The following is a 27,708-nucleotide window of genomic DNA, read 5'->3' as shown; positions in this document are numbered from 1 at the left end:
GGCAGAAGGGAAACAGAAGCTCTATCCACTGAGCCAAACTGGTTTTGGCAGAACAGAAGCTTTTGCTACCCAGGTTCTAACCATGGAAACATGCTGGGAAGCAGACATTCTGTGCAAAGGCATGGTTGAAGCCCAAGGGGAGTGGTGGGCAAATTCCTGCAGGCACTTCCAACTCTGCATGGCATCTCCAAGTGACCAGAAGCAGAAAGAGAATGGGGGAAGTAAGGATGGCATGAAATAATTCAACCAAGGACACAAAAGGAAAGCCGAGGAAGTCGACTTTCAAACACAGTCAGTGTGCTAGTTTTTGAAGTTCAGAGACCAGGTCTCACCTGGGATGCGGAGAAAAGCAGGGTCAGCTATCCGAGTGTCTCCTCCCAGTCACTCAGCCCTCCTGAGACCACTGTTTCCTGCCTCCCACTGTCCGACCAGTGCAGCTGAAATAGAAAACCCCTGGGACGGGCTAAAGGAAAGGATGGAGACATTCTTCCCAAGAAAAAACGGGCAAATCTGGGTTTGGCTCCAGCTTGGCCCACAATGTCCTTACCAACTGGCACTCCCCAGAACTCCCGGGCCCAAAGCAGATTTGTATCCACCTTATTAGCCAAGGGCACCGTATAGCATGTCATACCTGCAACGTTCTGACATCCTCCCCAACACACACACACACACACACACACACACACACAAACACGTATGTACGTCGCCAGATAAGAGTACACCAAGTTAAACTTGAATTTCAGGTTAAATTTTTAATTTAAACATGTCCCAAATAGTGCATTGGCACATGCTTATTCTAAAAAAAAAAAAAAAAAAAAATTATGCGTCGTTAACCCGATACTCGTTTAACTGTATTTTTATTTGCTAAATCTAGCAACCTTACCCAATTTACCTGCAGAATCTGCCTCATCCAGGCTCACCACAGGACTTCGCTGGACACCTGTGGCTTGTTTTGGCTTTAGCTGAGCATCTTCGTTACAGTCTAACCCGCTAGACTGAAAGCTCTGTGAAGGGAAGGCCCGGGCCTTGTCCACAACCTCTGGCGCTCCGTTCCAGGAAAGGACTCTTTTTTACTGATGTACACAAGGGCATCTGTGGAGAGGAGATGGGCAAAGAAATCCACTCTCAACTCTACGCCCCAGCGGAGTCCTGGCACGGAGCTGTGCCATTGAAAGGCGCCTTTTCCTCATTGGTCTGCCGGAGGAGCATCTGTTTCTAATTGGTTCGTCCAGGAGGCGTGACCCATTTTCATTGGTTGGCTGGGAAGTGGGTGGGGCCTATCTAATTACTCCACCCACCGGACCGCCTGTTTCAGAGGAAGGTTGTCTAATCAAAGAGGGGCCCTTTAAAAATTCCTCCACCAGAGTGGCATCTTTTTCTAAATAACAAAACCATTCTATGTACTAATAAACTTTCTGAGGCCCTACGCCTTAGGATAAGAACACTTCATTCCATTTGCTTAGCACTTTATGGATTCCAAACGACTTTTACATCTAACAACTCATTTAATCCACACAACTCCGAGAGGTGGGTATCACGGTGTCCTTTGCATGTTACAGACTGAGACTAGGAGACAGTAACCTGCTTGCCGTTACGGAGGCAGATGAGGAAAACAGTTTACTTTTGCTCAGCACGAGGTTAGCTATGGCCTCCAAGGGAATCATTTCATTCCACCTTTACTACCACGGCGGGGGATCCGTAAAGCCAGGCGGCACTTTGCACTCATTCTCTCTTTTAACCTTCCTGCAACGCCAGACACTAAATACCATTTGCTCCCATTTTACTGGTGAGGAAACTGACGCTCCAAGTTCGTGGTTAAATCAATCCTTTTGCGAAAAGTCCACAGTGCTTTGCAAGCTACCGTTTAATAAATGCGTTCTTAATGCCAGCAAGGTGCCAAGCTACTTGCAGGCATTCTTCTCTCATCAAATGCTCCCTACAATGACATGGTTCCGCCTGGTATTATTATCCCTGGTTAGTGATGGGAGAAATCAGTTCAGAGAAGGCTTACCCAAGACCACACAGTCAGCAGGTAGATTGAGGCAGGATTCATACTGCTAGCCAAAAAAAAAAAAAAAAAAAAAGCAGAGCCAAGACCGGTTTGGCTCCGTGGATAGAGCATCGACCTGCAGACTGAAGGGTGTGCAGGAGGCAACTGATAGATGTTTCTCTCTCATCGATGTTTCTAACTCTCTGTCCCTCTCTCTTCCTCTCTGTTAAAAAATCAATAAAATATATTTAAAAAAAAAAAAAAAAAAAAAAAAAAAAAAAAAAAAAAAGCAGAGCTGGAACTCAAATTAAATTCTTCTGACCCGGCCCAAGGCTCCTTCCTTCCCTCTCCAGGTCCTTGCTCCCTGCCAGCCTGGCTGAAACAATCCATGAGCCTCAGATACAAGACCCTTTTACCCCGCCTCCCCAGAGCGATCTGCATCCACTCGAGGTGGCCGGCGGCGGGCGGGAGACGGGTCGGCAGGGCGCAGCAGGCGAGGCGCGCAGCCGGCGGAGGAAACTTCGGAACCCCGCGTTCCAGCAGCGGAGCGGGTGGGTGTGGCCGGAGCCGGGCTCCCGCCCCTCCTCCCGCCCTTCCTCCCTCGCCTTTTAGGTCTCGGGGCCCGCAACCCACTGAGCAGACACCGCCGGAGCTGCACCTCCTCCGGCTCCGGGCGGAGCGTCCCGGAGGAGCGGCCCAGCGCGGAGTCGGGGCGCTGGCCACCCCCGGGCGCCCTCCCCTGGGTGCCGGGCGGCGCGAACCCGCAGCATCCGAGGAGCTCAGCGCTGCTGCCGGCCGGCGGGCGGCTTCCCCGCGCCCCCAGCCCCGCGCCCCACCGCGCCCCGCGGAGATGGCTGCGCGCGCGGGGCTCCTGCTGCGCGCCCTGCCGCTGCTGCTGTGCGGCGGCCTGGGCGCCCGGCCCCCGGGGCGTGCGGGCCGGGAGCTGCGCCGGGAGGCGGAGGTAAGGGGCGTGTGCGGGCCGCGGAGGTCCGCGTGCGGGAGGGGGAGCCGCCAGAACTGCGCATTCCGGCCACCCGCCTGCCCCTCCGCGCTGGCAACCTGCTCTGTCCTCTCCCTGTCCCCGCACCCTCCACCAGGGCACACACAGAGCCCGGGGCAGCATTCTCCCCGGGCTGGGGCGGGGACCACACAGGCACGCGGGTCTGCACGGCTGTTCCCGGACGGGGAAGGAGGGAGAGACCAGAGGGGACAGACAGGCAGGAGCGCAGAGAGAGGCAGCCCCCGCCCCTCGCCACCTAAGCCGGGGAGGCATGGCGTTCATTCATCCGAAACCCGTCAAACACGGCGGAGAGGATACCGCTCACTGGGCGGGGACACCGGCGACAGAACCGGCTTTCCTGAGCGGCTGGTAACTGGGTGAGAGTATTCCACCACTATCCAGAGCTGCTTCTGAGGAGCTCTGAGCCGTGCTCCTGGAAGAGGGGCAGGAAGGTGGCGATGAACCTTAAACATTCCCATTTCCAGTTTCCTCCTTCGGACTCAGCTGCTTGCTGTAGGTTGCATAAGCGAGAACTTTTTGTGAAGTGAGAGTGGGGGTCGGCTTGGGACATCTATTTTCTAGATTACGGTGATTGTAGCAATACACCGGTGTCTCATCTTTTTTCTTCTCTTTTCTTTTCTTTTCTTTTCTTTTCTTTTTCCTTTTCCTTTTCTTTCTCTCTCTCTCTCTCTCTCTCTCTCTCTCTCTCTCTCTCTCTCTCCTCCCTCCCTCCCTCCCTCCCTCCCTCCCTCCCTCCCTCTCTCTCTCTCTCTCTCTCTCTCTCTCTCTCTCTCTCTCTCTCTCTCTCTCTCTCTCCCAGAGAAGCACTTCTGTATTCTTTTGCTTTTTAATCATCACCCAAGAATGTTTTTTTTCCTCACTGATGATCAGAATCAGGGGGAAAGGGGAGGCAGAGAGAGAGAGAGAGAGAGAGAGAGAGAGAGAGAGAGAAATATGGATGTGAAAGAGACACACGTACCCTTTGGACCACGGCCCTCGCTCTAACTACTGAGAAGCCCCACCAGGACTCTGTGTTCTTAGCTCTTCACAGAAATAAATCTGGAGTTGCCACTATTTTAAGGCAAAGAGATGCACATAACTTCTAAATTACCGAGCCCAGCACTCTGCCCTGAGACGTGCCCACCTAAGAGCATCTTTCCTGCTCTACAACTGCCAGTTTAGAGCTTCTCAGTACCCTTACCCCCTTTCCTGGAAGGGGCGGGCTTTCCTGGAAGGAATTTGGGAAACTGGAGGAGGGCCCACAGCCGGCTTCTGTGGCTGCTCGGGAATATCTGGGAATGATCACGCTTCAACAAGAAGGTCCTTTCTCAAACTCCCTGCCCCTGTCCCCTTCCAAGCACTGGTCTCTTGCTCTGTGTTCTCTGCTTCTGGACATTTAAGAATCATTTTGTTCTCTGAATTTAGAATCTTACAACATCAAGTGCAAAGTCCTTGTGGCCCCAGGAGAAAGCTTCTGTCTACCAAGCCAAGTCCTGTTAAGAGTCCCCCCTCACCAACTCCCCCCCTCGTGTCCAGGTCCCGGGCGATCCTTGGCAGGAGAATAGAGACAACAGCTCTGCCGCTCCTGCCTGTGGTGGCCTCAGATGGAGAGAATTTCATCCTGGGAAATGTAATATCTAACAGATTGAGTCTCTTTCCGTCTATTTAACATAATTGCGGTAAAGGGGATTTTTAACTCTGAAAACAAGAAATATTTTAAAAGCATAAAGACTCCGGAAATGTGTAATGGGTGCATAGTGTCTCCATATGCCTATGCCTGTACATACGTATGTTGTACATATGTAAATTGGGATGTGTGTGTGCATGTGTGATGTCGGTACAACTAGATGTGTTTCTGTGTAGGGTCAATTGAATGGTCTTTGGTGACAGACAGACCTGCGTGCAAACCATAGGTTTAACCTCTGTGAACCTCAGTTTTCTTCTCTGTGCAATGGGGTTAATAATGCCCGTTTCACAAGATTATTGTGTGGTTTTATTGAGATCCCTGGTTCCTAGAAAGTAGTTTATAAAAGGAAGTTGCTGTCAATGTTGTTAGTATCTTTATCATTATTTTAGAGAACAGAGACTCAGATTAAAGCCTTGGCTTGGTGACTAGCTCTCCTAAAACAATCACAAAATGCACAAGGAAACTATTTTCAGCATTGGACAACAGATAGCACAGCTCTGTAATTCTCAGATGGTGTTGCTTTTACGATGGCTACATTACACATAACCCCAAAACTTAGAAAAGTAAAACAGCCATTTACTATGTCCATTGGTGCCATGGTACAGAATTCAAACAGCACATCAGGGCAGCTTGTCTCTGCTGTGCAGCATCTGGAGGTGGGATCGTCTGAAGGATGCTTATCGCCTACCTGGTGGTTGATGCTGGCTGTCAGCGGGGCCTCAGCTCAGTTCCTCCCCATTCGGGCCTATCCACAGTGTCTCTCCATGCGGGCTAGTTTGGGCTGCCTCAAAACATGGAGGCAGGGTCTCCAAGATAAGTGTTCTGAGAAGTAGAAAGGGAGACAGACAGACAGACAGACAAGCAAAAGAAGCTGTGCCCTCCTTATGGCCTAGACTGAGAAGTTAGGCATAATCACACCTGCTGGATCAGTCACAAACCCCCCAGGTCAAGGGGAGGCAACATGGTTCCCACAATAGGTAGGAGGAGTGCTGAAGTCACGTTGCGAAAAGAGCATGGAAATGGAAATGTCACGGTCATTTAGGGAAATACAACCATTGCAGAAGGGAACGCACAAAGTAAGCCCACGATCACTCCGGCTCTCTGCTCAGGTGCAATCCCCTGACCGCGGGGCAGGGAGCTAGACCCCAGGAGAGCATAGCAGTCCTACTGAGCCCATGGACAGAGGCCAGGTTGCAGAACATAGACGGAAAGAAATAATAAAAACAGACGGCGTGATCTTGACACATTGCGGACGGATCACGGGAATTCTCACTTCATATTACACAGTGTTTTACAAAGTGTCCTACTTTAAAAAGATATTAGCCTGTAAGGACATGTAACACATAACTTCAAAATGCAATGGGTATTTAACTTTAAAGCGTGCCTTTAACATTTACGTAAAACATTTTTTGTGCTCGTTCAGTAAAAACTTACCTGGCCACTGGGCAAAGCCAGCAACACAACTCCTGGTCCGCAATGTGTTATTTCCTTCACTTCTCCAGGCTGCAGTTTCCTCTGGAAAATAAGGGCATTAATTTTATTTAAGTGGTTTAAATGACTTTTAAGATTCTCTCTAGCACTAACATTGACTTTGGTGTATGTGTGTGCACGCATGTGTGCACGTGTGCGCGTGTGCATTGGTGTACATTTCATCTGCCTGTGTGTCCATGCCTGTGTTCCATGTCTCTGTGTGCATGGCTGTATGTGTCTCCTGTGTGCTCATAAAGTAATAAAACTGAGGGCTTTCCGGAGTGGGCTTTGGCTGGGAGGAGACTGACTGCTCACAAAGCTGCATTATGAACAAGGTCATTGTCGCCCACTTAGCAGAACTAGGGCCGCTCACACACTGGTGGGTGGGAAGGGCCTCCACTGCCCAATTGCGAGACTGAGGGTTAATGAATGACATCATCATCCTGGCCCCACTCTCATTCTCACCCGGGCCCTACTCTGTTCTTGGGTGACACAGACTATCCCAAGGGATCTATCTGCCGTGTTTGGCTCAGACCTTCCTTAGAACCACAAGGCAAGTATGTGCAGGACCTGCCTTCCACGCGGTGGTGGTCTGCGCAGACCGGCACAGCCACTCCCAGGGTGGCGCACTTCAGGAGCTGGGGAGTTGGTTTCTCCAGGGAAACATTGGCGCTTCTGTGAAGTATCCACCCCCAGATGCTGTGTCTGCTTCTCATAGCCCAGAGCCATTTATTTGACTTCGTGTGAGTCAGAAACTCAGAAGCCCGGGTGTGGGAGCCATTCCCAAGGGCTCAGCTCAGTGACTCATGGGTACAGGGTGAATGGAAGTGCAGGAGACACTCTGAAGGGTCCCAGAGAAGCAGGAGTTGGTGGGAAAGCAGTTGTCAAGCCAGCTTGAAAACCAAGAAATCTAGTACGGTGGCCCTAGCTGGTTTGGCTCAGTGGATAGAGCGTCAACCTGCGAACCGAAAGGTCCCAGGTTCGATTCTGGTCAAGGGCGCGTACCCAAGTTGCAGGCTCCTCCCCATCCCAGGCCCTGGTCAGAGCGTATGCATCCTGGAGTCCAATGTTTGTCTTTGTGAAGGAACATGCTTTGGTGCTGTTACATACCTCTGGCTGGTCAGAGGACTGGTTTGGGGTGCGATGGGGTGTGATCCCAGCCTCTACCGAGCAGCTTCTTCCCTCCGCTCTGCCCCTGGCCTGCCTGCAGAGGAGACAGAAGGGAGCCGCTTAGAAAGAGCCCAATTCTGCCTCCTTCTTCTTTGAGGGCTGTCTCCGCAGTGGGGAGGGCAGCTTGGCTCTTGCTCCTTCACTTTGAAAGCCTCTGAGTCACTTGTTAAAATGTGCAATAAAACATCCTGGAGAGGTGTCGGACTCACATACTGGCTCTGTCCCTCACTAAGACCTTTTTTTTAAAAAAATATTTTTTTATTGATTTTTTTACAGAGAGGAATAGAGAGTTAGAAACATGGATGAATCATCGATCAGCTGCCTCTTGCACACCCCCTACTGGGGATGTGCCCGCAACCAAGGTACATGCCCTTGACTGGAATCGAACCCGGGACCTTTCAGTCCGCAGGCTGACGCTCTATCCACTGAGCCAAACCGGTTTCAGCTCACTAAGACCTTTTACCAATGTACTGCACTCCTCGGAGACTTACTTTCTTCATCTTTAAAATGGAATAACAGCCCTGGCCAGTTGCTCAGTGGTTAGAGCATTGGCCTGTGAACCAAAGGGTGCAGGTTTTGGCCACCATGATGTGTGTGGGAGGCAACCAGTTGATGTGTCTCTCTCACATTGATGTCTCCCTCTCTTTCTCTCACCCCCGTCCACCTCTCTTCCAGTGTCTCTAAAAGCAATGAAAATTTTAAAAATCCTTGGGTGAGGATTGACTAAAATAAAATAAGAATAAGCCCAGCAGGTGTGGCTCAGCAGTTAAGCATCGACCCAGGAACCAGGAGGTCATGGTCAAGGCACATGTGTTGATTGTGGGCTCCATCCCCAGAAGAGGGCTTGCCAGAGTTAACCAATTGATGGTTCTCTCTCATCTTGATGTTTATCTCTCTCCCTCTCCCTTTCTCTCTGAAATCAAGAAAATCAATTAAATAAGTAAATATAAAATAAAATGGGAATAATACCCGCTGGCCTCTGTTCTTACAACGTGTTTGTGATGCTCGAAGGCATAATCCCCTTAAAAACTCTGAAGTGGCCAAGCACTCACTGTGCTCTTGATTACCCGAAAACAGCTTTATTTATAGGACGTGCAAGGCAGAACACCAACAATCATCCCTCGAATCTTGACTTGGCTAATCATGCAAAAGATGTATTAAATGATAAAACACAGTCACGTAGCATCACTTTGAAAAGCCTAAAATCATAATGAACATGAAATGAGCTGGAATAAATCATAGATAAAGCAACATGGTTTCTCTATGAACTTGCCATTTTGCAATTTTTAAATTTCTGGGCTCTTTTTTTTTTTTTTTTTTAATTGATTATGGTATCACATAATTGTCCTCATCCCCCTCTGGGCTCATTTTTGCTGCCGGAATTCTTTGATATGGAGGGTGTCACAGCCACTCTGTGGACTTGAGACTGGGAGCTGGCCCCTCCTAGACTTCCAGCAATAAAGCTCTGTGACTATAGAGGGGAAAATAATGTTTTGTTTTTAATATATATTTTTATTGATTTCATAAAGGGAGAGAGAGAGAAACATCAATGATGAGAATCATTGATGGGCTGCCTCCTGCATGCCCCCTACTGGGCATGTGCCCTTGACCAGAATCGAACCCAAGAACCTTTAGGCCACAAACTGATGGTCTATCCACTGAGCCAAACCGGCTAGGGCAGGGAAAATAATGTTTTCAATGGGACAATTATCCCAAAGCACCTTCTTACTGGATTTTCATGATGCTCCTATGAGAAACATAAGCAGTACTCTTACCCCCATTTTAGACTTTGGGGCACAGAGAGGTTAAGTAATCGTGTCATAGATCACACAGAAGCAAAGCTACAATAATAGACAGACCTGGAGTATATCTTAGCTCTAATCCGACTCTCTCGTTTTACAAAAGAGGAACCTAAGGCCCAGAAAGGTGCAGGGCTCACCCAAGGACACATAGCTAGCAGCAGCCCCAGGAATAAAACTCAAGACACTCAGCCCAACCAGTGAAGCTCAGTGGTTGAGACTCGACCTATGAACCAGGAGGTCACGGTTCAATTCCTGGTCAGGGCACATGCCTGGGTTGTGGACTAGATCCCCAGAGTGGGGTGTGCAGGAGGCAGTTGATCAATGATTCTCTCTCATCATTGATGTTTCTATCTCTCCCTCTTCCTCTCTTAAATCAATATATATATATATATATATATATATATATATATATATATATTTAAATTTAAATGAGACTCAGCCCAGGACTGTTGTCCTGCCAGGCCAGTGACTCAGAGTTCCTGACTCAGCCCTGGATTCGTTTTGCTAAACCTTATTGCTTGTCTTGCCCTGGCCAGAATAGCCCCTTCCCTCAGGCATCAGATGGGCTGGGACCCACACACCCTGTCATGACAAGTCAGGACGGATGCAGGGCTAGAACCCCCGGCGCTCTGATTCCGCTGAGCTCTCTGGGCTCCAGGGGGAACCATTCTTGTTTTACCCAAACATCCCAGCCACGCCCAGGGCTTTCCAGAGATGACTCCCAGGAAAGCGGCCCCAGCCACCACCGGGAGGGTGAGGCAGGTTGGCACCAGCTTTTAAACCCGGGCAGGTGAATCACAGAGGGCACGGCCCCACGGCTTCCTCTCCACGCAGCTCCAGCGCTGGGCTCCTCAGCACGGGGTGGGTGGAGAACAGGGGAGCGAGAATTGCCAGGCAGAGCGGAGCGGGCCGGGTGCTGCCTCCATGAAGGGGGGCAGAAGGCCACGGCTGGGGCTCAGGGCGTCCCTGGGAGGACACAGGCCCCAGGAACACTGCCGCCTGGAAGGGAAATGACGCCTCCGAGGAGGCTGTTCGCGTGGAGCTGAGATGAAAACGAGAGCTCCGCCTCTCAGGCCTGCCCCCTTTCCCGGGATCCCTGTGCCTCGGTGTCCTCTGCCCCACACCCTGCTCTGATGCAGACAGGGACGTTTCTCGCACCTTTGCAGGGGAAACTGAGGCACGGCAAATGGGTTAGGGGCGGCTGCAGGAGCAGAGGTGCCTCAACCCTGCCTCCTCCTCACCAGGGACATAGGTCTGCCCCCCTCGACAGAACTACAGAGCACTCGGCTCTGGGCTCTGGCGGGATTCAGGAGACCCTTTCTGTAATGGAAAACACTTTAATCAGAGGCATAGTAAACAGGAAATAAGTGTAAGAGGGTTCTTTGTTGTTGTTGTTAATTCTCCCCCAAGGATATTTTCCCATTGATTTTTTTTAAAAGAGCTAGTAAAGGGGACAACAGAGACAGAGAGAAACATCGATATGAGAGAGACATCCATTGGTTGCCTCCTGCACGTGCCCCAACCCGGGCCAGGATTGAGACCGCATCAGAGGTGCAGTGCCCTTGACCGGAATCGAACCCGCAACCCTTTGGTCTGCAGGCCCCTGCTCTATCCATTGAGCCAAACTGTTTAGGGCTATAAGGGAGTTTTTAAGTCCTGCTAATCTCCATCATAATACTTCAGGGCTTTTGTGGAAATACAAAATGTCAAATTCTTGAGATTTCTCTCCCTCATTCTTTTGGTGTCTGTTGGCTCGTGTGAACACAGGCTCACTGCTTCCCGGGAATTCGGCTATGCCTGGCAGCCCGCAGGGTCCCAGAGGCGGGCAGGAGAAAGGACTTCTCAGGACTTCCCCTCCTAGGGACCCTTGAAAAAAACACCTCCACCCCCATCCCGCCCTCCACCCACCGTGCCTGCCAAAGCACCAGGCACGGGCCCAGCCAGGAAACAGGAGACGCCGCAGCTCGTCCATTTCCCCTCCCTTCTCCCCCTCTGTCCAAGGTTTCCTAGCTCCAGACCTGGGGCCAACTCCCTGATAAGGGCTGGGTGGGTCTGGGGGGAGAGGCACAGGGAGTGCCAGCCCCATGGCCTGTGACCCAGTCTCCTCCAAATCACTCACTCAGCAAAACGGCTTCTGCGGACACTCTCACTCCCTGGCTTCCGGTAAAAAGCCGCGCCCTCTCCATCCTCACCAGGGGAAAGGGAAGAGGCGAGGAAGAGAGCCAGGCACCTGGCTGGGCGAGGCGCTTCTGGGATGGAGCACCTGCCCGGAGAGGAGAACCGAGGTGTCACTGCCTCATTCAAAGCAGCTCCCATTCTCACAGATGTGCTGCATTCCCAAAGCCTGTTGCTAGTTTTCCCCTGTACGTTAAACCAGCCAGATAAACTGTTTATTGAGCATGAACTATAGCAGGCACGACGCTAGACGCGCACTGCTTTATTTAATCCTTCTGAGAATCCTGCGGGGGGGAAGGGGGGAGGTGCCCTTGTTCTCACATTGTGGCTGAGGAAGTGGAGGCCCAGAGAGGTGACGTCATCTGTCCCTGGCCACCCAGCAGGGTCAGGGTTGGGAACGGATTCTGGATTCCAAGCCCAGTGGTTATTCCATGATGCCACACTATTTTGAGCCGTAAATAGTCTTCCAGATTAAGCCACAAAAACTCCCTTAATCCATTATGCATCCCAAAAATAGTGTGCTCGTGAAAAGGGAAAACAGAAAATAGGGCTGAAAGTCTAATGAGTTAGGGCAGGAAAACAATAAAGCAGGCTTGGGGCGTGTTCTGTGGTCCAGAATAAGGGCTCCTTATGGGAAGTGGCTTTAAGGAGAAGAGGACGTGGAGGTTGCTAAGGACGGATGTAATGAAATCCACCAAGAGGAGGCTGGATGCTGGCAAAGGCTTAGGGGCTTGGGGTCCTGGCTCAGTGTCTAGTTTCCTTCCCAATAGGTGCCTTTTTCTCGAGGCAGCAGCTATGACTGGAGTTGACCGGAGTGAAGAAATGCAGCAAAGGCCCTGGCCTCGTCCCGTACACCAAGAGGTTGTAGGTTTGACTCTGGATCAGAGCACATTACTGGGGTGCAGGTTTGATCCCTGTCAGGGCAGGTGCGGAAGACATCAATGGATGTTTCTCTCACATTTCTTTCTCACTCTCTCTCCCTCTCTTTCTCAAAATCAATAAACAGCCCGGCTGGTGTGTCTCAGTGGTTGAGCATTGACCTATGAGCAAAGAGGTCACGGTTCGATTCCCTGTCAGGGCACATGCCTGTCAGGGCTTGGTCCCCCGTGGGGGGCGTGCAGGAGGCAGCCAATCTATGATTCTCTCATCATTGATGTTGCTATCTCTCCCTTTTCCTTCCTCTCTGAAATTAATAAAAGATTAAAAATTTTTAAAAATCAATAAACGTCCTTGAGTGAGGATTTAAAAAAAAAAATGCAGCAAATACAAGTGAGTAAAAGAACAGGGAAAACAGAAAATGATTTCTGTAACATAGCAAAGAGGGGTAAAAATTGAGAGACAACGTGTGTCTGCATGAGAATTAAGCAGCCCGGTGACATTTTAAAGAACCCATTCCTGCAGCTTCATCAGTGAGAAAGGCAAGCAGGGAGCCAAGTACAGTGACACCCCCCCCCCTTCTCAGGGTAGGACAGGTGACCGGTAAGGACAATGAATCACACACTTCTCTCCAGCGGCTGCTGAGAGAGCGGCTTCCCGGGCGGCAGTGAGTAAAAGGCATGTGGGGGATGGGGTGTTCTCCTCCAGCCCCACAGCTTCCCATCACCCACGTGCTGAGATTCCAGCTTCTCTGAGCTCCAGGATCACTCAGCCAGCGCCAACGGACCTCATCAGAGTCGATCTTAGTCACACACACACACACACACATACACACACACACGCCCCATTTTTCCTTCAGGCTTTCTCCTACAGTAAATGGCATCATCTTCTAAGGCAAACACGTAGGAGCCGTCCTGGATTCCTCTCTTTCTTTCATTCCCCACAATTAACCCACCAGGAAGATGCAAATAAAACTCACACTTCTTACCCCGACGGACAGTTGGCCTGCCTCTGATGTCATCACGTTTCCTGCGGCTACACGTGAACCCACTGCCCCAGCCCTCCTTCTATGCCGCAAACAGGCAACGTCCTTCCTAGCTCAGCCTTTGCATTTGCTGCTCCCTCTGCCCAAACCCCCTTTCCCACCTCAGTGCAAGGCTAGCTACTTCTCATTCTATCCAAATGTTTTTATTGATTTTTAGAGAGAAAGGAAGGGAGAAGGATAGAAACATCAATAAGAGAGGAACATTATCCCAAGGCTGCCTCCTGCACGCCCCCTACTGGGGATCCAGCCTGTAACCTGGGCATGTGCCCTGACAGGGAATCAAATGGTGACCTCTTGGTTCCTGGGTCAACTCTCAACTGCTGAGCCACACCAGCCAGGCATGTCTCATTCTTTAGGACGCTCACATCGAATATCAGCTCTTCAGAGGGACCTTCCCTGACCTCCTCATGTAAAGTGTCTAAGTTATTCTCAATCACATCATTCCGTTTCTTTTCTTTATAGCATCAAACGTTCTCCTTTATTTGCTATCTGTGCTTTCATTGTCTGTCCCCGTCCACAAGTGTACATATAGGTTCCTTTAAGAGTGTCTTGTTGACTCTTGCACCTGGCAATGTACCTAGTACATTGTATGAATAATCAAACAAATGAATGAAAGGAAGTTGCAGGTTTCGAATTCAAACAGTGCTTCTCTAGAGAGTTAAGGTTTCGTATAAACCATAGGGTTGAAGGTAAGGCCATTGTTCTTAAATATATCTGCGTTCGGGAGGAGTGCAATTGTTTAGGGAGTAGCCAGCATTAGGTAATTAATCCCCAATCCATGCTTGGCAGAGCCCGCAGGGGATCAGCTCAACTCCTGACCAATCCCGAAATGTTCCTAAAGAGATGGCAGGTGTCAGGAGAAGAGTTGAGGCATATCGATCATGTATGTTTACATAAAGTTATAATAGCTGCCCTGTGTGGAGCCTGGGCTAGGTGAGAGGTACTGTGGTAAGTACTTTACATTTACTGTGGTGATTCACTCACACACACACACCCTGTAAAGCAGGTACTATTTCTAAATCCACGTTACAATTGAGAAACCAGTGATTGAGGGCAGCAGCTTGCTAACTGGGATTCTAACCCAGGCAGGCCTGACTCTACCGTCCGCTGACAATGCCATGCGACACTCAGGGCAGGGACTGCGTGGCCAGTGTTAGGGATAAAGAAGCTAAGGTTCAAGCATGATGAGTGACTTGCTCAAGACCATCGGCTAGCGGTTGGTGGCCTGGGATGAAGTCCAGGTCCTGACTCTGATGCCAGAACCCTTTCTGCTGTAGCTCATGGACCCTGTTGGGACGAGGGGTGAGTCCAGGCATGATGCAGGTGCCATGGACACTTGGGGGTCACGGGAAGGGAAAGGATGCCACACAGTGGGAAAGGCAGATGCTCCTCTCTCCCCCAGGCATTCCTGGAGAGGTATGGCTACCTCAGTGAACAGGCCCCTGGAGCTCCCTCCTCCACGCGACTCAGCAATGCCATCAGGTAGGATGGAGGGGCGTGAGGGTTTGGCAGTGCTGGGTATACGCTTAGGTCATCTCCTCCCTCCTGGGGGAAGGCTGCCCCCATGTGGGTCCAGGGGGCCATGCTCCATTGTTCCTCCCCACAACCGCCCACTCCCACCCGCCCCAGCCTCCTGCTGTATCCAGGGAAGCTCCCCGCTCTCACCACCCACCCTCCCTTTGTGGTCCTTTATCTCAATTCCTCCCCGCAGGGAGTTCCAGTGGGTGTCCCAGCTGCCCATCAGTGGTGTCCTGGACCCCGCCACCCTCCACCAGATGACACTGCCCCGCTGTGGGGTGGCGGATACTGACGGCCAGGCAGCCCGGACCAAGTGGGTCAGCGCCCTGTTTGCCGGACGCCGGGCCAAAATGAGGCGCAAGAAACGCTTTGCAAAACAAGGTGAGCACCGTGGCCATCTCGCTAGGATGGGATTCCTCGCCATCCCGGAGCCCCACGGCCAGAAAAAGGGCTCCGCCTCGGCCTGGGCTGTGTCCATAACCTCGTCCCTGGCGTGGGGGCGGGGAGCACAATGGGACCTGAGGACCGTGTTTGTGAACAAAGACACCTACATCAGAATGATGCCCATGCTGATGAATGGTCATCGTGCCAAGTATTGTCCAGCTCGAACCCCATCGGGCCCACTTGATTTCTCAGCCAGTTTGCTATGCAGGGCAGTCAAACTGTGGCCAACACGCTTCTTTCTATTTCACTGGAGTTATTTTCATCAGAATCGGTTCTTTTTCATAAGGATTATCCAACAAGGATGGGATCCATCCATCAGTTTGATTTTGTCCATAGTACATTTTCAGCAGCTTGATTGAACTCTAATTCACATGCCAATACAATTCACCCATTGGGAGCCTACAGTCCAGTGGCTTTTAGCATATTTGCAGAATTGTGCAACCATCATCACAATGCAATTGCAGAACGTTTTCATCACCTCAAGCAGAAACCCCAAGCCCCTGAGCTGGCCCTTCCCAGCCCCCTCCCCCAGCTCCTAGCAGCCATGAATCTACTTTCTGTCTCTGTGGATTTGCCTCTTCTGAACATTTCATCAGAACACATTTTAGGCATTACACTTCCTCCTGTTATGATTTAATTGTAGGGTTTTTTTTTTTTTCTTCTCTTCACTTCTTCCTCCTTCTTTGGCCAAATCCAGTCTTCCAGGGTCAAAGGTTACTTATCTAAGATTTGTAAAGATTTTATTCTCCTGTCCATTCTTCATCAGTAACAAGTTTTGCAGTTTACTAAGTCTCATTTCCTCTGGTCATCTTCTGCCGTTTTCAAGATTCGGGGTTGTTTAGTCAGCTTTTTACCTGGAATGAATTTTACTGTGAGCCCTTCGGGCGATTGTCTCTTTGAATTTGCAGTAACTACTTTTACCGACCATAGCCATTAGGAACCAGGCCAGAAGGCACATAGTTTGTTTTCATTTCTTAGCTAACCCCAAAGGAAATGGAGGGCATTTCCCCTCAGCTGCTGGAGGATGGCCATTTCCAGGTATTCGCCGATCCAGTTCAGCTGTGTCTACACTCCCAGCTGCCCCGGGTCTCCGGTGCTGACACGGTGTCCTGGGCAGCAGAGGAGAAGGACCAGGCCTGAGCACAGGAGGCCCTGGCAGAGCAGGAAGAGCAACATTCCTGGGGCTCTGGCTCTGGGTTCAGCTGTGTGACCCGAGCTGAGTTACTTTGCTGTTTCCTCATCTGAGACACAGGCCCTTTAAGGATGCAAAGGAGAGATGAGTTCTGATAACCAAGCGGAGGGGGCTTGCCCTGGCCAGCGTGGCTCAGTTGGTTGGCTCGTCATCCCATCTATTGAAAGAGGGCAGGTTGGATTCCCTGTCAGGGCACATGCCCAGGTTTCAAGCTGGAATCCCAGGAGGGGGCCTGCAGGAGGCAGCTGATCAATGTTCTATTCCCACATTGATGTTTCTCTCTCTCTCTCTCCCTCTCCCTTCTTCTCTCTTTAAAATCAATTTAAAGGAAGTGGGGGGGGGGGGAAGAGATTGTGAGAATACAGCGGAAAGGGGGGCAGCCCCAGACACAGACTCAGCAGCAACACTTCCAGGCTAGATTCCATGGAGATTAGGGACGATGCCTCCTGGACGGTCAGGGCATGACCTGAGCACTCAGGATGCTTCCTCCCAGTAGCACCTCATCTTCTCACACCCCAAGGGAGAATCTGATGGAGTGTCTGTTGGTCACTGTCAAATTTGGAGCATCCCTTTTATTTTGTTTTAAAAACTATATATTTTATTGATTTTAGAGAGGAAGGGAGAGGGAGAGAGGGATCGAAATATCAAGGATGAGAGAGAATCATTGATTGGCTGCCTCTTGCACGTCCCCTACTGGGGATCAAGCCTGCAATCCAGGCATGTGCCCTTGGCCGGAATAGAACCTGGGACCTTTCAGTCTGCAGACTGACGCTCTATCCATTAAGCCTAACCAGCTAGGGCTGGAGCATCCCTTTTAGACAGAGATTTGGGCTAAGGCGCCTCTCAGGCAGGCAGCTGCCCCCCACCAGCCTCGCCCCATTTCCTTGTCTGACCCCTGGTCCAGACGGCCGGGTTAGACAGAGAATTTCCCTCTCGGTCACAACATGACTTCACTTCCTTTCCTCCCTGGGTGGGGAGATAGTCCCTGGATTCTAGGGCCTAGAAGGAAGTTGTAGGTTTGGCAGGCACTGAGCCCTTCCTAAGCCTTAGGAAAGAAAGTGTAATAGTACCAGCTCACACCTATTGAGCATTTATGATGTGCCAAGCACAGCTGTGAACAGATTAACTCATTTTCTCCCGGAACAACCCTCTGAGACAGGTACCACCATTACCCTCACTTCCAGGTGGGCACGCTGATGGACAAGGAGCTTAGGCACCTTTCCCAGGGCCAAACAGCCAGAGGGTAGCCAAGCCTTCTTGTCACTGGAGGATTAAGTGAGATTCCAGATGTGGAAAAACCCAAAATATGGGTAGGTGCTTTAAAAATGAGTGGAAAACCCCAGAATATGGGTAGGTGCTTTAAAAATTTTATGGATCCCGAAGCCAGTGACTTTTCATTATGTGGGTGAGCGCTGTGCCGAGAGAGCTGGGCTCCAGGGTAGGAATGCCAGATAAAATGCAGGATTCCCACGTTGAATTTCAATTTCAGATAAACACCAAATAATTGTTCTGTCTTTATGTCCTTATACTAAAATAATGACGTGTTGACCTGAAGTTCAGGTTTAGCCAGGCATTCTGCATTCTCATTCGCTAAATCTGGCAACCTTCTTCCAAGTGCCTGCTCCCCTCTGCACCTGCGGGTTTTCAGTGGCCCCGCCCCCTCCCAGAGCTGGTGGGGTGGGGAGCTCAGGGGCGGAAAAGGAAGAAGGGAATGGATAATCACTGGGCACCCAGCACGTGCCAGGCAGCTACGGGTTGCTATGTCATTTCTACTTTGCAAATAAGGAAACTGAGGCTCGGAGGGATTCTGTCCTTTGTAAGGAAAGGTACTGAGATTCCAACCCTTGTTCTCTCCACCGTAGCAGGTTGCCATTGGGAGTTAGGACTCTCGCTCGGGTCCTGCCCAAGCAAGGAATCTAGCTCTCCTCCCTCCCCATCTCTTTTTCCTCTTCTCTTCCCTTTTGGGTATTATTTTTTAAATGTATTGTTTTAAATCCTCACCGAGGATATGTTTTTATTGACTTTAGAGAGAGAGGAAGGAAGAGGGAGAGAGAGAGAGAGAAAAAAAAACACCAAAAACACTTCTACGTGAGAAAGAAACATTGATCAATTGCCTCCCGTACCCACCCCATTCAGGGATCAAACCCGAAACCTGGGTATGTGCCCTGACTGGGAATCCCTTTTGCTGTACGGGATGATGCTCCAACCAAACGACCCACACCAGTCAGGGCCCCTTTTGGAAGTTAGATCAAGGGTGTAGGGTGCAGTGCCAGGTGCTAGGGTCGCCTGGGGGTTGCCATGGAAACAAGCCAGGCACTTGGGGTGGGACCTGCAGTGGCCAGCCTGCTCCAAAGACAGGAATCTGGGAGAAGCCAGTGGACAGGGCTCAGGCCGCTGGCCCCGCAGTCCTTCCTTCCCGCAGGCACACCCACAACCTACCACCCTGCTCCCCGCAAGGAAAATGGTCATTTTCTCTCAATTCCTGTTCCTAGGTGTCCCCATTCCCTGCCCACCCCTCAGCTGCACAGAGGACTGGTATCCTTTTATCCTTCGAGCTGTCACCTTCCCTGACCACCCAGAGTGAGAGAATTGCCCCCTCCCTGTTCCCTGTCTTTGGAGTGAGGGCCACCCTCGCTCTGGGGTTGGTTGCCCATCGCAGGGTGTGAAAGAGCCCAATGCCAGCTCCTCTCCCCGCCCCCCAGTGCCCAGGGCCCGCTTACAATGCTCTAGAAGTGTTAATGGCTGCGCTTGCTTCTGGACGCCAGGCCTCTCCTCCCGTCGAGTCCTTCCCTCTCCCCTCCCTGAGGGCTGCTCGCTGGCTGGGAGGGGTTGGGTGGCTGCCAAGCCAAACAGGCCAGGAGGCAGCATTGCCTTGAATGGAGCTTGGCTCAGGGGTGGGAGAAGGGACGTCCCCCTCCCTCTTTCAGGGGGGGGGAGGGGGAGAGGGTGCTCAGCTCCTCTGCCCTGTGACCCTCCCTCCCATCCAGAGAATGTAGCTCTCGCAGAGCCCCTGCTCACCCAGAGGAGCGACCTGCAGGCATGTTTATAAGTCTTAGCACATGTGTCTGCTTATCTGCTCAGAAGGAAAAATGCACTGAATTCGGTGTCAGGGGCTGGGCTCCTACTTTGTGTGTGACCCTGGGGGCAGTTCTTACACACACACACACACACACACACACACACACACACACACGGTCTCAGAGCCCCCAAATGGAGGAGAGGTTGACCGAGGAGATGGCTCAACCCCCACCACTTCCCTCCTCTTGCCAGGACTTCCCTGGGACAAAGGGGCAGGAGGCCTGGACCTTCAACTGCCCCGCCCTCAAGGGGAGGGGGGGCTGTGCCCGCTCAGCTGGTGCCCCAGCATGGTCAACCCCACCCTGCCTGCTGTCACCCAGGCCCCATGGATTTGGTCTATTTGGGAAACTGAGGCCCAAAAGACATGACTCTTGTGTGCTCCCGAGCCCAGAGGCCTGCCTCCAAGCAGTCCTGCCTCCAAGCTTGTGTGCTCGGGGTCCCAGTCCCAGTCCCTGAGCGTGCAGGGCTCAGAAACAGCTTAGGAGAACTCGGAGCGTGGGCCTTCGAGGCACCCCGGTCCTGGGCGTGTGGTGAGCTGGCGCTGGACCAAGACTAGCTGACCTGGGGCTTGGCCCGAGGCCCGGGTCTCGGCCCTCAGGGAGGAACTGCTGCGGTTCTGGGCAAAGGAATAGAAAGGCCCAGCGGAGTGGAGATGGAAAAATTGCTCTCGGTCAGCGACAGAACACACCCTTTGTTCTTGTTTTCACCTCAGAGCTCTCCAGGGCCCCTGAGGAAGCGAGCGGGAGGGCCAGGGGTCAGGGAGGGACCTCACATAAATGGGTCTTGTGATGGCTACTCGGGGACAGGCCCCGAGCGCTGGAAAGGGAGGCGGCCGGAGGGTGTGAGGGCTGGGGAGGAGGACTGGTCCGGAAAGTCAGGAAGGACAGGGAGGCGGTGACCCCGTGGCTCTGCCTCTCCTCTGCCCGGCACCGGCACCGTTGTCAGGGGCGGGGGTTTGCTGCCAGCAGGAGGCACAGAGTGGATTTTCAGGCTCGGCCCAGGCTGTGCGGGAGGAGACCCCAGACCAGAGGGTCCTCCAGGCTGGGGGTTCTCCTGGGCAGCGGCTGCATCGCCCCATTCTATTATATTTTGGAAGGCGATGCCGCTTGGCCAAGGTCCTTAGGGACCTCCTTAGGCCAACCCACTGGACAGGGATTCTCCAGGACAAGGGTAGGCTGGTCTGTCTGAGAGCGGGGTCTCCCCAGCCAAATGGGGGCCATCGCAAGGCAAGGGCTGTGTCTTCCCCGCCGGACCACGGGCTCCTGGGGGAAGGCCAATCTCCCTACCATACGTGCTGCCCCGGGGACCAGCCCCAGGCTCTGACGTGGCCTCTCCGGGTGGCAGGCAACAAGTGGTACAAGCAGCACCTGTCCTACCGCCTGGTGAACTGGCCGCAGCACCTGCCGGAGCCCGCCGTCCGGGGGGCCGTGCGTGCCGCCTTCCAGCTCTGGAGCAACGTGTCGGCGCTGCAGTTCTGGGAGGCCCCGGCCACAGGCCCCGCGGACATCCGCCTCACCTTCTACCAGGGGGACCACAACGACGGGCTGAGCAACGCCTTCGACGGCCCAGGTGCTGACAGCCTCTGCCCTCCCCAGGCAGAGGGGGGCCCTGCTAGGAGGGGCCGTCTGCGGAGGGCAGTGGAGGACCATGCACTCTCCCCGAGGCCTTGCCCACGCTGCATCCCCCTCCAAAGAGCCCTCAGTCTCCTCACCTGTCAAACGGGAACAGAACCTGCCCGATGTTGTGCCCCGCGGCTGTGGGGATGGTCAGAGGCGGTTCTGCAGGGAAAGTGCCTTGCAAACTCGAACAAGCATTTTATCTTTTCTGGGAGGGCCTTCTGCAGTCCCATCACCCATCCCCGGCCTCCAGACAAGCCTGTGCCTCTATTTTTTTTTTTTAATTGATTTTACACAGAGAGGAATTGAGAGGGATAGAGAGTGAGAAACGTCGATGAGAGAGAAACATCCACCAGCTGCCTCCTGCACACCCCCCTGCTGGGGATGTGCCCGCAACCAAGCTACGTGCCCTTGACCGGAATCGAACCTGGGACCCTTGAGTCCAAAAGCCAACGGTCTATCCACTGAGCCAAACCGGTTTTGGTGTCTGGGCCTCTCTTGTTCTCCAGACCAGGATGGCTGAAGCCACCACTGCCCTACACCTGCCCTCCCCCAGGCCACTGTCACCGTCACTGCCTCCGAGCAAGAGGCCTTCTACCTGCTCCTGCCACAGAAGCGCTTCAGAGGCCCACGGCCCAGACGGGCCTCCTGTCTGCCCCCAACCTGAAGGCTTCCAGCTGAGATTTACACTGCTGTCCCTCCCCCATCCCCCTCTTCTGCTCAACACTGGCCTGCAGAGCCTAAGCGCAGGCTGCCTCTGCATCCTCCCAATTCCCCTCTCCCCCTCTCCCCCTCTTCCCCCCTCTGCACTAAGGAGCCAGGAGACCTGATCAAACCGCTTCAGCTGGGCACTTAAGCCCTGTGTGGCCTCAGAGCTCGGGCCCCCACCCCCCGCACTCTCCTGCTTTCCAACAATCCCACTCAGAGCAAGGCCCCTTCCGCCCGGCTGCCCGGACCAGGGTAAGGCTGGCAGAAATCTAGGCTTTCTGAGAACCCGCCGTAGGACACACACATGCTTGCCTACGATTCATTTCATCCATGATTATCTACATGAGACGTTCCATCCGTCCCCAGGTGGAGTCTGGTAGCAAAGACAGCACTAGGCTGGGACTCAGCTCTCTGATGTGGGACAGGTGCTCTATCTTTAGCCAAACACCTCCCATCTGTCTCCCAAGATCGTTGTAAGGGTTGAATGGAAAGGCGAGCATTGCTCAGAAACGGTTCAGGGCACATACAAAACAGGGAGGCATGTGTTCTTCCCACACGTGGCCATCTCTGCACTCCCACGAGGCTCTCCTCAGCATCAGCCTCCGGACCGCTGTCAGTCCCCGTTGGGCTGGGCTCCAAGATGGCAGCACTGGCGGGACCCTCAACATCACCACAGTGCGGTGTGCTGCCGCTGCCGCTGCCCCTGCCCCTGCCCCTGCCCCTGCCCCTGCCCCTGTCCCTGCAGAAAGTGACCTCTGAAGGTGGGGCCCTGGGAACTGCATGGCTGATAGACTAAATTTGGGGCACCCTACACTTGAGCATCACTGTCCAGCCCAATTCCTTCTGCTCACTCCTATTATAGCAGGGAGTAAAGACCCCCAGAGGGGCCCTGGCAGAGGGAAGGCAAGGACACAAGAATACATACACCTCCCTCTCCCCCCCCCCCCTCAAAGATTGGAAGGGAGAGGGAGACAGAGACAGAAACATCCATGATAAGAGAGAATCACTGATTGGCTGCCTCCTGCACGCCCCCTACTCGGAACCAAGCCTACAACCCACCCATGCATAGGCCCTGACTGGGAATCGAACCATGATCTCCTGGTTCATGGGTCGATGCTCAACCACTGAGCCACACCAGCCGGGCAAGAATACATGTACTTTTTTTTTATTAAAGAAACTATGCATACCCATGAACACACCCAGTGCCCAGATCAAAACACATTACCAGGACCCCACAGGGTCCCCTCGTGCTACAATTCTGGGGTAACCCCTGTACCTACTCCAAGATCTCCTAAAAAGAAATTCCTACATTTATTATATGCTGGGCACTCGGTGTAGGTAACACACAGATACACACATCTCTTTTCAATCCTCAGAAAAACCCTGTGAGGAAGAAATCATTATCATCACCCCTGTTTTCAGATCGGGAAGCGAAGGCACAGAGGGTTTAAGAGACTTGCCCAGGGTCACTCCCCTAGAAAATGGGAAAACCAGGCAGTCTGACCCCATTAGCACGCGCACCCCTCTGCCTCCCAGCGCCTGCACTCCACAGCTGGGCCTGGGGTCACCGCCCTTGAGCTCCTGCCAGACGGAATTGGGAGGGAAACTGAGCAGCAGAATACAGCGCTCCCCTGGCATGTGCGCTGGGCGGTGGGTGGGAACGCGGGGGTCGCGGGCGGCGGCCCCCCTGACCCCCGCGCCGCCTGCAGGGGGCGCCCTGGCGCACGCCTTCCTGCCGCGCCGCGGAGAAGCGCACTTCGACCGGGACGAGCGCTGGTCGCTGAGCCGCCGCCGCGGGCGCAACCTGTTCGTGGTGCTGGCGCACGAGATCGGCCACACGCTCGGCCTGGCGCACTCGCCCGCGCCGCGCGCGCTCATGGCGCCCTACTACAAGCGGCTGGGCCGCGACGCGCTGCTCAGCTGGGACGACGTGCTGGCCGTGCAGAGCCTGTATGGTGAGTCCCCGGACCCCGGACCTGGACCCCAGACCCCGGACTCCGGACCCCGGCCACTGCCCGCCCCTGCCTGCAGGCCTGGGCTCCTCAATTGCATCTTCCACCCTAAGCGCGGGTCCCCATCACGGGCCCTTCCAAATCCTTAGGCTCCTGAAATCTGAAAAACCTCAAGCCCCACCTCTCCCATGCTTGCCCTGGATCAACCCCAACGAATCGAATGCCTGGGCACAGTCCTGCCGAACCCCCCACCTCCACAGTTGCTCTCACATCCCTGCCCATCACCCAGACCCAGTCCTCAGACTCACATCTTCTCCCACCCCCTACCCCCTACGCCAGGGCCCTCATCCCTGCTCCCAGCGGCGCTTTCTCTCTCTCCCAGTGGCTCCCAACCCGTTTTTTATTGTCCACGCGCCCTCTGCTTCGTCCAGGAATCAGAGGAGAGTACGCGCTGCACTTCTTAGTTCCACACCCCTGGAGAGCCCCCGCTTCCAGTTTGTCTCTGTCGGTGCCTCTTTCCAGACTGAGATGGGAGCGAGGGCTTCTGAGTTTAGTGCTATGGTTAACACCCACAACCAAAGACAATTCTTAACCCCACCCCCGCTCTCCCTCCCGGCCCCTCCTATCGGACAGGGATGAAAGGAGCCAAGGAGAAGGGGTTTTGAGCCCGCAACCCCCTCCTAACCACCGTGTGCTCTTCCCCTCTCCCCTCCCCCGTGCAGGGAAGCCCCAGGGCGGCTCTGTGGCCACCCAGCTCCCAGGAAAGCTGTTCACCGACTTCGAGGCCTGGGACCCCCACAGACCCCAGGGAAGGCGCCCCGAAACCCAGGGCCCTAAATACTGCCACTCTTCCTTTGACGCCATCACTGTAGGTAAGACGGTCCCACCCATGCAGTGCTTCCTCTTCCCTCCTCCCCCACGTTTCAGGGGTCTCCAGAACTGGAGCTCAAGGAAGAGCAGGTAGGATAAAACCCAGAAATTCCAAGCCACAAGGATTCTGCAAGGCAGCAAGCCCGTGCCAAGCAGAACACTCCTTTCTCCTCCCGCCAGCTGTGCCCGCTGCCACCTCTCTGCTCAGCGTGGGAGCCGGGTTCCGGGACTGCGCCTTCCCTTCCCTGGGCGGAAGGCAGGAGGCGGGTGGTCCCCGCTTCACTCTCTCCCGTCTCTCTGCGCAGACCGGCAGCGGCGACTGTACGTTTTCCAAGGGAGCCACTTCTGGGAGGTGGGAGCGGACGGCAACGTCTCAGGGCCCCACCCGCTGCAGGAACGGTGGGCCGGGCTACCCCCCAACATCGAGGCGGCCGCGGTGTCACTGGAGAACGGAGACTTCTACTTCTTCAAAGGTACCATCCCGGGGGGCTGGTGAGAAAGGGGGTCCTGCCCAAGGTCAAAGGAGGGGAGGCACCTCAATTCCAACCCCAACCTGTGGCCTGGGGAACTCTCCCGGGAGATTCCTTCAGTGGTGGATGCGGGAGGCGGTGTCCAGCTTGTTCGAGAGGGAGAGGGTGGGAGAACCCCAGAGAAGACTCTAGCAAGCACGTCAGACTCCGTGGCCGGCAAGTCTGACATGCTAGTCTGGAGGGGAGAGAGGACCACTCCGAGCTCTGTGATTCTGCAGAAAGGCCTGCCTTCCCCGGAATCCTCAGAATCTGTAGGAGGTGGGGCTTGCTGTCACTTAATTCTTGGAGCTTGGATTTTCTGAATGGGGAACGCAATCCCTCGGGTTTGTTGGGGAAGAAGGGTGGAAAGAACATCCTGCCTGAGCAGTGTGCAGTGTATCACTGCAGTAAACAGTGTCCATTCATTCATTCAACAAGCATGGAGCGCCTTCGATGGCCTGGGCGCGGTCGGAGGTGTTGGGGTATGTAGTGAGCCAAAGTCCCTGCCCTCCTAGAACTGGGAGGAGTAGTGGCAGTGAGGACAGCCCCTGGCCTTCCCTGGAGCCCAGTCCTCACCCAGGGAGTGCCCGCTGCTACCCAGGGAGGGGCTAGACATGTTCCTTTGGCGCCATGTGCCCTCTGCTGACACCTGCTGGAAGCCCAGGCCACAGCAGTCCCTCCCCTACTGTTCATAACCAAATATTAATTAGTATGATCCATTTTATCACAAACACTGACCGCCTTGGGCTCCGACACAAGACGGAAGAGAGGGTACAGGGGACAGAGTTGGGGTAGGGGGGCAGAGTTGGGGTGGAGGCCCAAAGGGTGAGAGCTGCCAGCTCACCCTGGCTCTCCCAACGCCCCGCAGGGAGTCGATGCTGGAGGTTCCGGGGCCCCGAGCCGGTGTGGGGTTCTCCTCAGCGGTGCCGGGCAGGAGGCCTGCCTCGCCACCCGGACGCAGCCCTCTTCTTCCCTCCTCTGAGCCGCCTGGTCCTCTTCAAGGGGGCCCGCTACTATGTGCTGGCCCCAGGGGGGCTGCAGGTGGAGCCCTACTACCCCCGAGGCCTGCGGGACTGGGGCGGCGCCCCCGAAGAGGTCAGCGGGGCCCTGCCCCAGCCGGACGGCTCCGTCATCTTCTTCAGGGACGACCGCTACTGGCGCCTGGACCAGCCCTCACGGCGGGTGACAGCCTCGGGCCGCTGGGCGGCGGAGCTGCCCTGGATGGGCTGCTGGCACGTGAACTCGGGGGGTGCCCTGTTCTGAAGGCGCCCCCACCTCATGGTGAACGTCAGGTGCTCTCGTGGCCAGCCCCAGGGGCAGAGCCTGTCTCGGACGCCTCGGGGAGGCCCCCCCTGCAGAAGACTCAGCGGAGAAGTTGGTCTGCGTCTGCTCCCCGGAGAACCGGGGCACTCGCTGTCTTGGCGCTGTTCCCAGGACGTGGAAGTGGGGCCGGGATCAATCCCAGGAGAAGCCAGAAAGGGCCCCAGAGGCCACAGCCTTTTTCGCAAGGACCTTCTTCCCTGGGGCGCGGGGATCCTGCTTTTTCTGTTGACGGTGCAGCTCCTGCCTCCGAGGCAGCGGCACTGGGCAGCCAGGCAGGGTGCAGGGCTCCGCAGAGAGGCTGGGACCTTCCCCGGAGGACCTTCGGGCTCAGTTCTTGGAGGACGGTGTCCTGTTTAACAGAGGCCTGCCCGCAGAGAGCCTGGATGGGCCGGGTACGAGGGACTCCGGCCCCGAGGCCCTGCGTGGGGTCAGGACTGAGAGCCGGCGGGAGATGGATGCAGCCCAGCTTTCTGGGGGAGGCTGGATAAAGAGGTGCCCCCGCTGGTGGGCCTGGAGGCGCCGTCAGCCTTCTGCGGAAGAGCTTCCAGGGAGGGAGGCGGGTGTGGATTCTGGTGAGGTGGTGACTGTTCTTACTTCTGACCAAGCCAGGACCAGCAGGCTGTGAGTGTGAGCATGTGAGCGTGTGAGCGTGAGCATGTGTGTGTGTGTGTGTGTGTGTGTGAGAGAGAGAGAGAGAGAGAGAGAGAGAGATGGGAAGAGGGAGCCTATTTCTCCTCAAAAAGCTCAATGTCCTCGCCCCCTCCCCTCACCACTCAGGCCAGATGGAGAACCGCGTGTGGCAGGGGAGGTCAGGCTCTCTGGGGGCCTCACCGCTGGGGAGGGGGGGACTGGGGGTGCTGGGGGCGCTGCAGGCTGGGGGAGGCTGGTGCTCCCAGTGGCTCCCTTCTCCAGGCCACACACACAGCATTCCAGCAGCTCCTCCTGGCAGGCAGGAATAGCTGGGATTCCTCCCGAAGGAGCCAGCTCCCCGGGCTCCTGCCTTCTGCCTCAGCCAGCCTCAGGGCTGCAGCGTCTGGCTCTCAGACCCCCCACCCCCACCCCCCACACACACATACACCTGCCGGCGCCTCACCTGCACCCAATGGACCTCAGCACCGTGACCTCAGCCAGACCGGCTTCGGGGGACCGGGAGAACGGCTTGGCCAAGTTCAGCCCTCAGCTTCCCACGGGCATTCCTGGCCCCGTGCCTTCCTTTTTCCCTCTGCGCAGCGGGAGAGTGACCTCTGACTGCCCTTGGATGCCTGTGCTGGCTCCGCCCAGGC

General features: G+C 54.4%; 1 protein-coding gene and 1 long non-coding RNA gene across 3 annotated transcripts; one reads left to right on the top strand and one right to left on the bottom strand.

Annotated features, from left to right (window-relative positions):
- Positions 1-732: 732 nt before the first annotated feature.
- On the bottom strand, positions 733-7,314 carry LOC311611448. Its single transcript, XR_014793113.1, has 4 exons — positions 7,258-7,314; positions 6,112-6,192; positions 5,366-5,499; positions 733-1,092 (listed from the first exon to the last, which is right to left on the bottom strand). It is a non-coding gene; the product is annotated as an uncharacterized lncRNA (long non-coding RNA).
- MMP28 (matrix metallopeptidase 28) lies at positions 2,796-27,490 on the top strand. 2 transcript variants are annotated; one of them, XM_084863518.1, is made up of 8 exons: positions 2,797-2,951; positions 14,618-14,697; positions 14,927-15,114; positions 20,792-21,016; positions 23,481-23,726; positions 24,446-24,595; positions 24,899-25,066; positions 25,971-27,490. In XM_084863518.1, exons 1-8 carry the CDS (start codon positions 2,841-2,843, stop codon positions 26,363-26,365), a joined length of 1,563 nt encoding a protein of 520 aa, XP_084719644.1. In that variant the 5' UTR covers positions 2,797-2,840; the 3' UTR covers positions 26,366-27,490. The 2 variants fall into 2 exon arrangements, with proteins under 2 accessions (XP_084719645.1, XP_084719644.1); XM_084863519.1 differs by lacking the exon at positions 20,792-21,016 and having other exon boundaries at positions 2,796-2,951.
- The last annotated feature ends 218 nt before the right edge of the window (positions 27,491-27,708 follow it).

This window comes from Pipistrellus hanaki, assembly GCF_964339955.1.
Source record: "Pipistrellus hanaki genome assembly, chromosome: 16".
Classification (NCBI taxonomy): domain Eukaryota; kingdom Metazoa; phylum Chordata; class Mammalia; order Chiroptera; family Vespertilionidae; genus Pipistrellus; species Pipistrellus hanaki.
The sequence above is the reverse complement of the archived record's forward strand: the minus strand, read 5'-3'. Positions and strand labels throughout refer to the sequence as shown.